The 11,338-nt window shown below is 44.5% G+C and overlaps 1 protein-coding gene across 1 annotated transcript in view; it reads right to left on the bottom strand.

Moving 5' to 3' along the window:
- Positions 1 to 848: 848 nt before the first annotated feature.
- The window catches only part of Fig4 (FIG4 phosphoinositide 5-phosphatase), a 114,171-nt gene continuing 103,681 nt past the window's right edge, over positions 849 to 11,338 (bottom strand). Inside the window, exon 23 of the mRNA XM_051164130.1 lies at positions 849 to 1,285. Coding sequence (XP_051020087.1) covers positions 1,108 to 1,285 — 178 coding nt within the window. The 3' untranslated portion in view covers positions 849 to 1,107. The remainder of the gene's footprint in view (positions 1,286 to 11,338) is intronic.

The following is an 11,338-nucleotide window of genomic DNA, read 5'->3' as shown; positions in this document are numbered from 1 at the left end:
GTGTGGGGGGTATGTGTGTGAGTGCAGGTGTTGATGGATTATGTGTGTGTGGCGGGGGTATGTGTGTGAGTGCAGGTGCTGATGGAGTCCAGAAGAGGGCACTGGATCCATTAGAGCTAGAGTTAGATCTGGCTGTGAACTGCTGCATGGGGGCTGGGAGCCGAACCGAGGTTCTCTGTAAGAGTCATACATTCTCTTAACCTCTGGCCCACTTCTCCAGACCCTCAAATGGCTATGTTTAATGTTCTCTTTCTTAGGTAATTTTCAATTACTTAGAATAGTGGAAATAATTCAACTTCTCCTCAGAGTTGCCAGCTAATGATGTTTTCCCCAATATGCTCTGTCACACGCTGTCTGTCCTGAACTCTGCTTCAGATGGCAGGCACATTGTTGAGATCTGACACCTCTATCCATAAACACTTCAGATTATATCTCCTGAGAACATGGCTTTATGGGTAAAGAAATTTTTTTCCAGTCAAAATACAAAATTAACATACAAACCCCCAGAATAAATTAAAAATGACAACTATGAAGAAAAGTACATTGCCTCACTCTTCCTAAGAGAAAATACTTAGGGCTGTTTTGTTACTGGGATACTCCCAGACCTTGCCACAGTTCCTGTCACAAGGTGGAACTCACCAGAACCTACCAGCTTCAGAAAGTAAGACTTCCTACGACATTTCATAATGTGAAGTTTTTCTAAAATAGACCAAAAGCAAAACCAGCAACAGAGACAGACATTTCTTTATTTCCTGTAATTTGTAATTTGCATGGTACAAAGGGTGAAAGGCTTCAGATACAAAGGATTGGGGGGGGGGTTGCTTTTTTACGATTTTACTTGCAGCACTTTTAATTTTGTGTGTGTGCACACATGCAGGCACCCACTTGGGTACAGGTGCCTACAGGATTCAGAAGGTGACACTAGATGCCTAGAGCCACTGAACCGTGTGAGCCACTCAATACAGGTCCTGGGGACCAAGTTCTGATCCTCTGGAAGAGCAGTGCATGCCCTTAACCACTGAGCTGTTTCTCCAGACCCGGGGCGGGCGTTCCTTTTCACAGATCACAATCTAAGCCAGTGTAACTTCGCCGTCCTCAAGGCTTTCTTTATAAGTAGCGGTTTCGGATATACTCGCGGTATATGGCGGTGTCCTCTTTACCAAGGGGCTGTGTGAAGCCTTGGCTAGCCTGGATATGGGCCTGGAAGATCTCTGTAGACTTCCTGTCTACTCTCGGGGGCTGAACTTCATAGATGTTGTCTTGAGAGAAAGCGGAGATCGGAGTTCTGTAAAAAGTGAAAGAAAGGGCTGCATTAATGGAAACAGAGAAAGGTCTAGAAGGAGCTGTGAGAACCGCTCACCAGACCAAGAACAACCTCTGCAGCTGCCTTTGCGTGTGACACACACCATGCCCTGATGGCTGGAGAGTGTAGGACATCTCACTGAAAGAAAATAAAACTGGAAGGCACTAGTCATGCTATAAGTTCTCAGAATAATATATTTCAACTCAAGTTTGGAATAGTTATGAAACATTTGTATTCTCATTTTAAAAAACATTCTAATAATTTCACACAATCTTAGACTGAATCCTTCCTTACGCAAATAAAACCCAATGGGGAAGTGATTCATTTAAGGCTAAAACAATAAAAAGTGGGATGAGGTGATTCAGTCAGTGATATGGCTACCACACAAACACAATGACCTGAGCTTGGAACCCCAGCACTACCATTAAAGCTAGATGTGTAACCGCAGCCCTGGAATGCAGTAGGGGTTGGGACAGAGGTGGGTTGGGGAGGTGACTGGGATCCTTGGATCTTACCAGCAAGTCAATGGGTGATCCCCAGTCAGTGAGAGACCCTGCCTCAAAAAGATGGAAAGAGTTGAAGACGACATCAGAGGCCAACCTCCAGCCTCCACACACATGTGCACACACAAACATGTACAAACATCTCTCTTGCTCTTACACACACACACACACACACACACACACACACACACACACACACACACACACCAGAAAGAGAATGAGGGAATAAGGAGGGGATGACAGTGAGGGTTTGGGGGAGAAAGAAAAGAATCCTGAGATGGCTAAATCTCATTGTACATGGCTGACAGGACTTCGCTCCACAGTGCAGACACAGGGTCACTGAGTGTCTGTGGTTAGCACACTGGTACGGTGGGTGGTTGAGACAGTGCTCAACTGGCTTGAAAGAGTTGTGTAGACGAGATCATATATAACTCTATTCATAATTTTGCCTCAGAAAAATACAGGAACTCTACAGTTAATTTAATTCAGGATGAGAAGTTAGGATGCTTTGATGGCTGGCAATATTCAGGGCCCGTTGACAAAGTGGCTCCATTGGTTTTCAGAGAGTCCCATCAAATCATCAGCCACAGCATCTCCCAGCTCCACCATCAACACATGACCTGTACTGGGCCAGCACCTGCTCCTTCTCAGAGCTCCTACACGCATGTCATCTTGATTAGTTTTCACATCTGCCTTGGAGGAAGGAAGCACTGGTTTTACACGCTCTGTCACTTAGGCGAGCTATCTGTAGGACTGAACTGATGGTCCTCGTCCTCTCTTTGAATCTACCTTTGCACGGAGCCCCATGTGCATGGGATTCCTGGCAAGAGTCATAGAAGACATCCAAGGCTGCTCAAAGGCACCTTCTAGAAACTAAAACCTTATGACTGGCAGGGGCAGAGACCCTCCCATCCTAGTGGAGTTGGGCCGGGGCAACCACAAATGGGACCAGCCACTTCCACCCATCAACGCCTTTGATTTTTTTTTTTTTTTAATCAAGAAATAAATGGGGAGTCCTCATTCTGTTTCTCAGAACCTGAGTCACTGAAAGCAGAGTCACAGAAAATGGAAACAAACTCTGCAAATAGGAAATGCCAAGCTCTAGCTGACTCAGCCTCACAGAGCGGCAGGTGTGTTTAGGATTCCAACACAATCTCAGTATTGTTTTACAATCTAACACCATCCTTGATACGAATTCTATGCTGAACAACAGAACTGCAATGTTAAAATATTTACTGCTGTATCTGGGTCGGAAGCAAGCTCAAGACAGCCCCAACACTACTGGAATAATCAAAAGGGAGCAGGAAGAAGTGGATCCACAAAGAACCTGTGTTTTATGAGCCAGTCACGGGGAACTCCTCGTAGGCCTAAGCTGGAGTTCTCAAAGGGTGGCTGGGCCAGCCAGCGGCAGCGGCAGTGCATACTTGCACATCGTAGTGACTCCCGCTGAGGGCAGGCCACAAGGCTGGCAGAGCACTGGGGGTCTTCTGCTTGCCCACATGGTGTGGCTTGGCTGTGAGCCTCTGCGTGTCCTCTACCTGCCCATGCCCATGTTTTGGTTTTTTGTTTTTCTTAAAGACAGGGTCTTACTAGCCCAGGCTACCTTCAAACTCACAACCCTCAGATATCTGAATGCTGGAATCACAGGGGCATATCTGGCTCCAGTTTTTTTTCTTGAGAAAAGATTTTATCATGTAGTTTGAGCTGTCTTTGAACTCTGATCCTCCTGCTCCTGTGTCCCAAGCACTGGGAGCATTGAGCATTTTTAAACACGAACTTTGTTTTAAATGACAAAATACAACTATCCTTACATTGGAGGGCACAGTTTAACGTTTAACTATAAAGATATGAGCAGCAATATTAGATTCATTTCTTGTTTTCTAATGAGAAGACTTTTTCTTTTTTTAAACTTCCCCATCTACTTAATACATTTCTGAGGTAGGAAAGAAAACATCCAAGACCCAGACGCCTCTGGAAAGGGATAGGGGTGAAATCAGACCCCAGCACTGCATAGACAAACTGGTATCTGTTTCCAGATTAAAACAAAAACAAAACAAAACAAAACCCCTCACATTTAAATACTATACACTATAGAAACTATGAGACTATTTTCTTTTATGGATTCCAGTAGAGAGAGCTAGCTTATTAGTGTACTTTGATGACAAGAAATAATAATAATAAAAAATCCACATTTGTCTACTGGCCATGGACAGAGGGAATATATTTTTAAGCTTCTCACAGCCTCAAAGGGAGATGACCTATTGCCCCCTCATTCAAATGCCAGTCGTATTTTTGGACATAAAATATTATAATTACATTGTAGATTCTGACAGGGTGTTCTGTATTTCCCCTCAAGGAATGGTACGGTCTTATTTAGGGTAACATATTTACCAATTCATGTACAGGCTGCTTAACACACATCATTTGGCACCTTAAACACTGAGCACTGGTGACACTCCGCCTTGACTGCTGCTCCTACCCACAGAAGAAACACCCCCGGCAGAAATTCATTAGACATAACAGATGGTTTTTAAGGAAAATCCTGACTGGTGCCCTTTAATGCTCTTTGTTCAGTGGGGCTGCTTTTAATATGGCCATTTCTGGTGGAAAAAAAAAAATCTCCATCTTATACTTGAATGCAGAACTAATGTTTGAGCCCTTTATAGTTTAATCCCCGTTGAGGTGACTTTTCTGGCTTGCACATACTAAGTAACCAGCAAATGAACACTGGCTTGGGGCTGAAGTGTTTTCAAAATTGGGTCTAATCATGAGGATTCATGGTTGGTGGTTAAAGTATTAGACACTTAGGTAATTGTAACAACTGTGTGTGATTTTTTTTTTTTTCGGTACGGTAAAATTTTGTGCCCTTTCTGTAACGCGCGTTTTGGTATACATCGAACCCCACTTACCATTTCCAGAAAATCTAGTATGAATTTGACTCATAGGATCCATTTGTCTTCCCAGTGGTCTGCCTATTGCTACCAGAACTTTCTGTGTCTTGTACAAGGTGGCTGCTGCTGCTGTTTATCATCACATCTTAGCCAGAGGATCGAGAGAATATAATGCTGACGATCAGATCATGGTTTTAGGTCATTTGTGTCATTCCATCGGGGAGAAAACCCTCATCAGATCAAAACTATAATTTGGGTCTACTAAGACAGGCTGTAAGGGGAGCAAAACCTCAGCAAACAGCTCAGTGATCTATCTTTGTTGTGACCTCTGTCTTTGTTTCACAGTGTCGATCAGGAATTGAGAGTTCTTCCATCCTCCGTGGTCTCAGTGACATCAGCCTTTGGTTTGTGGATGCTGTCCTGGCGTTATCCCTTGAGCGTGCATGGTATCTCTCTGGTTCTTTCATCAAAGTCTTGTAGCTTTCCAATAAGGCACTCACACATTGAAGCCTAGGCTTGACTCTACCAAGGTGCTACAGTGAAAATGTGTTCAGTTCTTAAGAAAAAGAAAATCAATGTACTTCTACATCTAAGCTCACATCCTGAGGGCTAGACACCTACGTCTAGAAAGCAGCTCTCAAAGTGCACTGGTACAATACGGTAGCAATTGGCCATATGTGGCCGTTTAAATTCACACCTAAATTTGTGGGCTCAATTTTCTTAACAAATATATTTTATTATGAACTTATTAACCAAGAGTACCTCACTTATAACCGACTAACCTAAACAATAGAAAAAGAAGGCTAAAGAATACAATAATGAAACTGTAAGGATATCAGTTCCGAGGAACGATTCTCCTGGCATTGTCAGCAGGATTTCTTCTGCTGTAACCTGGAGCCACCAGAACCCAGAACCTCAGCAGGAGCCTGGAGCCCCGAAGGCTTCCCTCGAGCGGTTCTCTCTAGGAACATCTCGAAGGGGGGCAATGAACAGCCAAAACTATCCCAATTCTCCAATGGCCCCGCCTCTTGTTTTTGGCTCACATTTATACCTCCTCTCAGAATTTGTTCAAGGATGTTTTACAGCTGGTTAACAACCAATCTCTCCCACACGGTGGTTCGACTTCTAAGGGGATAAACATCACCTGTTCGCTCACAAATCTTTTTCTCATCCCACACTTGTGATCTAAACAAAAAAACATGTCTATCTCTCCTTCATAAATTCATTTGCGTTAAATATATTTAAAATCGTTTTCACTATTACGTGCCACAGGACAAGTGCATGGTGGCACATGAGGCCAACAGCCAGTGTGCTAGACAGTGAGGAAGTGGGCTTCACAGTTACTGTAGGATGTTCTGTGTGGTGTGCTAGTCTAGAACGCGTTTATGGTTTTTTTCCCCCTAGGAACTCTTGGTACGTTTATCTTTCTAAGCCCATTATCCTAATATAAATCTCTGGCCAGCAGTTACCACCATTCGGTCCTTTAAGCAGTGTTTAAAGGCATCCAGCTCTCATCTGCTTGCTTAGTGCTACGGTTCACACCCTTCTAAGAACTGTATGCTTTATTCTCCTTGTCATTTGCAGGGTGACTCCCTATTATCTTTCAAAGGGACCTGATTAAAACCTTACAAACACATAGCTTTAAACACCTTGTCTGCCCTTTGTTCTCCTGCAGCTGTTACTCTTACAGGGTCCTTGTCCAGGGGGGGCATCTTCAAGTTCGTGAGTCTTCATGACAGGACCCTATTTCCCTCCAAGAGCTTTCTAGTCATGTGGACCAACAAGAAGTGTCGGTTTTTAGTTTACACATCTCCCAATGCTGGCCCAGAACCAGTGACTTCTTCTAGGAGCCCTGGTTCCTTTTAGTGGGAAATTGACATTCTAGGTCCACAGTGTAGGACGAGGCATTCTCATGATCAAGTCTCTCTCTCTCTCTCTCTCTCTCTCTCTCTCTCTCTCTCTCTCTCTCTCTCTCTTTCTCTGTCTGTCTCTCTCCCTCTCTCTCTCTGTATATACATGTGTATATTTGTGATAGGTGTGTATACGTGTGTGTGACATGTGTGTATATATGTGTATATTTGTATATGTGTGGGTGTGTTGTGTGGACGTTAAGGATGACAGGATTTGTAAGTGCTCATGGTTTATTCATCTCATAGTGGACACATAACAGCCTCAGAGCAGCAATGCTAACATTACCGGCATCAGTGTGGTGCCTGAGAACAGATCTTTTATGTGTGTCTGCTCTTCCTGTCTTAGCTTTCCCAGGGCTGCATTACACACAGTGCTGCAGTTTGACCACAGAGCTATGACAGCTTAGCCTCTCCTTCTAAATGCTTATTTTGGATTTGTAGATGCCATGGCTTACTTTTAAAAAATTTTATTTATTTATTTATTTATTTATTTATTTATTTATTTATTATGTATACAGTGCTCTGTCTGCATGTACACCTGCAGGCCAGAAGAGGGCATTAGATCACATTATAGATGGTTGTGAGCCACCGTGTGGTTGCTGGGAACGGAATGGCTCTTAACCTCTGCACTACTTCTCCAGCCCTATGGTTTATTATTGACATTGTACTCTATGCCAGTGTCTGTGCTAATCAGCTTTCTGCCACCGTGACAGAGTACTTGAGATAATCACCTTAAAATGGCACTAGGCCCTTCCCTGTGGACAAATCACCTTAAAATGGCCTTGCACTAGGCCCTTCCCTGTGGACACCACTGCCATTGGACAGAGCCACCGGTGGGGGACCTTAGCACATGGACTTCTGGGGTCACTTATCTATGCCACAGAAATGTCTCTAGTCATGCTGTCTAAAGTTCATTTCTACTACGCCCATGGGAACAATACTCCCTAGAATCTTACTTAGAAGCTTTGATGATACTATCCTTGGTTCACACTTTCTTTTCTTGATAGTTTGAAACATTACTCTTCCCCCCCCCACCGCCCCCGTTCTGAAGTACTTATCCACTACACTGCAAGACAATCTCATGTTCTTTTCATAAGAAGTCTTTATGTATGAAAGCCTAAAGGTCATCATTTCCCTTAAGGTTAATTTGCAGATGCTTTCTCTTACAACCCTGACTTGCTTCACATTCCTGAAAAGGTTTTTCTTTCTGCATCACTTTTTTTTTTTTTAAGTTTTTCTTTTTCTTTTTTCAAAATGCCCATTTATCTGAGTTAAATCTTTGCCTATTGTCAGCGCTTGGCACTTTAAATACTCTTAGTGTCTTCTTTGGTTCTGGATTTAAGAGTTTTGTATTTTAGCTGATTTTGAACTGACACATTGCACATGCAGCCTCTTAGGGACTCTTCTCTCTGGCATGTGTTTGTTGTCTTTGAGAAGTGTATAGGCTCCATGTTTTGTTGCTCTCATAAGTTTCTGTAGGGCTGGCCTCTGGTACTCTCCTGTTGCACAGCCGGTGAGCTCCCCTGAGCCTACAGAAGGAGGGAAGCTTTTCTAGCATCCCAGAGTTACCCCTTTTATTGTTCCATCAATATGTATGGAAGGCTAAGGCTTGCTTTGTGTTCACATTCTTACATTCTTGCATCATAATCATAATTTTTTTTTTTTTTTTTTTTGAGGAAGGGTCTCATATAGCCCAGGGTAGCCTTGAACTTGCCATGAGGCTGAGGTTAGCCTTGAACTTGTTATGCAGCCTTGAATGCTCAATTCTTCTGCCTTCATCTCAAGTGTCAGGATTGCAGGCATGTGCCTGTGCCTGGCTCCCTCATCTTTACTGCCAATGCCATGCTCAATTTTGTCACATCAGCAATTTCTCCTCAGATCTGTCACTTATCTGGTAAAGGAGCTTTGATTCTTTGGTTTCAAGAGTATAAATGATCAATCAGCTTTACTTCCTTTCAGAACAACTCACCAAGGATAGCTGGACACATCTGGAACTGAGCTGGTTGAAACCTCTCCCAGGATTAGCAGCCATACTCACTCACCGTCTTAGTAAAGGTTTCTGTGGCTGCAAACAGACGCCATGACCACGGCAACTCTTATAAGGAAATATTTCCTTGGGGCTGGCTTACTGTTCTGAGGTTTAGTCCATTACCATCATGGCAGGAAGCATTACAGTACACAGGCAGCCTTGGCACTAAAGAGGTAGATGACAGTTCTACATCCAGATTGGCAGGCAGCAGGAAGAGAGAACGAGACACTGGGCCTGGCTTGAGCATCTGAGACCTCAAAGACCACACCCAGTGACACACTTCCTTTGACCAGGCCACACCGCCTAATAGTGCCCCTCCCTATGGGCCTATATAGGCCATTTTCAACCAGGTCACCACACCCGCATTACCTGCTACGACTTGCTGTGGGCACCTGTGCGGACCCGTTCTTGGGTCCTTGTGTTCTGAGTCTCTTCAGTGTGCACACACCCTAGCAGTATCTCCACTATCTGCCTCTGTTCTGAGATTCGTAGAATACCCGCAATGTAGTTCTGAGGCGAGTGCTGGCTGTGGGCGATGCCATTTGACTCTGCAACGGGTCACGTGTCCAAGGCTGAGGTGCCGCCTGCTGGGCTTTGGTAGGGGAGGGCTCTGACACAATCATTATTGATCTGCTGATGGACTCGTCATAATTTGTGGCATTACTGAAAGAAGTGGAACGAAGGAGGTGAAGCCTGATTGTGGGGAGCTACTGAGGAAAGATCTTCTGCCGGGTTCATCCCCTGCCACTTCCACTTCCTGCCTGGTATGAGGGGAGCAACCCTTCCCCTACCGCACCGCTCTGCTTTGCCACGACCCAGAAGTAAAAGAACCAGCCAAGCACAGACTAAGAGTTCTGAAATTGTTACCCGCCCCAAATTAATCTATCCTCTTTTTGAATGGTTTCTAAAAGTTATTTGTTATGGAAATGAAAAAGTGACAAACGTCATGGCCATTCAGTTTTGCTACCCAACTATTTCTACTTTTGTGTGAAGATTCAGAGATAAGAGATAAGGGTTTTCAAGTTATTGACACTGGGCTGGCAAGATGGCTTAGTGGGTAAATGTGTGGGCTGCAAAGCCTGATGGCCTGAGTTTGATTCCTGGAACACACATGGTGCACAGGGCAGACTCTCACGGCTTGTCCTCTGACCATCACATATGCAATAATGGTATGCATGTACATGCACGCATGTGTACACATGTGCACACGCACACACACACACACACAATCAAATAAACAGAAAACAAAAACCTTGTATTCTTCCCAGAACCAACCAGACATATTTATATTAAAAGTATACTTTTTCACACATCTCCCAAAAGGACAAGTAAATGAAAGATCTGTTGTTGGCTCTGCCTGCTTTGCTGCTGGCTGGCATTGCCAGGTCCTCGCCCCTCATGTGCAGATGCTCTCCCAGAAGGTCATCCACTTCTCCTGTGGAGGCCCCTGCTCTCCTTGGAGATGGTGGCGGGCCCACCACAGGAGCCTCGATGGGGCTGTCCCTACCTCCCTTCCTGACAGTGTTTCCTTCTGTTTGCCACCATGGTGTGTAGAAGCAGACACATGGTCTTTGTTAGGAGGTTGTGAGGTCACAAGGAGCCTGAGGAGGAGGGCTGTGCATGCCCAGAGAAGATCCTAGGCTTTCAAGTTCTACGGTAACAGAGAGTGGGCAGCTCGGTGGCTAGAGGGACAGACTGATAGACAGAATTAGACAGGTTAGATTCTTCAGTATTGGCTTGAACTTTCCTTCCAGTATATTGAGCTCACTGAAAAGAAAAAGGAAAACTGAAAACAAACAAACACCCCAAACCAACCATCCCAGACTCCCTTGGAATTTGACTTTAAACTGCGACCATGGTTCTATTTACCACGGTGTTCACATTATACTTTGATTTGTAACTGGGTCACCTGAACAGAAGTATCTATTTTGTAGACTGAGGCTAAGACAATTGTGTTTTTGACTTGGCCAGAGCAACAGCGCCTTTCTGAATAGGGCTGAGCCGGCTGGTTTTGGAGCTAGTAGCTGCCGTGACTAAGGTGCCACCGCAGACCCTCTGACAGCTTCTATATGGCTCAGGCATGAGTGCTGGAAGCCTAGTCTGCAGCCTGCTTCTACTGCCCTCCTGTGACCCCAAAAACCCCAAGCCCCAGACTATGTCACTTTCTGTTCACTCCACTTAGAGAATCCTGCTTTCCGGAACTGACTCCTGCCCGTCAGAGCCAGGAGGAGGGTAAGGCACACCTGGCCCCGGGCCCCGTATCTCAGGTACTAGGATGTGGGTGACTCCCATTTGTAGGCAGGCACATGTGTTTGCTCCCCCAAGGAGACAGAAGGGACAGTCTACTCCTGGCACACATAGAAATGGCAGGGACAGGACTTCTTATATCCAAGCCACAACCGCTGGTATTTTTGATACTCTTTTTATATTCTCCTTGAGGATTCTAAAATTAAAAATGTCATTTTTACTCTTTTACAGAGCTTTTTGGTGTTAGAGGAATGAGACACGATGATTTTTTTTTTTTTTTCTGACCCGAATCAGGTTAAATGCTTCCAATTTAGGATGCAATTTGTAAACGATACGGCTTCCCTCCCATTATCTGGACTTATTACCTACCTTGTATAAATATGAGCGAACCTCTCTGCTTTGGCCATGTGTATTATAAATGTGGGGGAAGCGGCAGCAGTATTTGGCTGTGTTGT

The sequence above is a fragment of the Acomys russatus genome, chromosome 21 (assembly GCF_903995435.1).
Source record: "Acomys russatus chromosome 21, mAcoRus1.1, whole genome shotgun sequence".
Taxonomy (NCBI): Eukaryota; Metazoa; Chordata; class Mammalia; order Rodentia; family Muridae; genus Acomys; species Acomys russatus.
The sequence above is the reverse complement of the archived record's forward strand: the minus strand, read 5'-3'. Positions and strand labels throughout refer to the sequence as shown.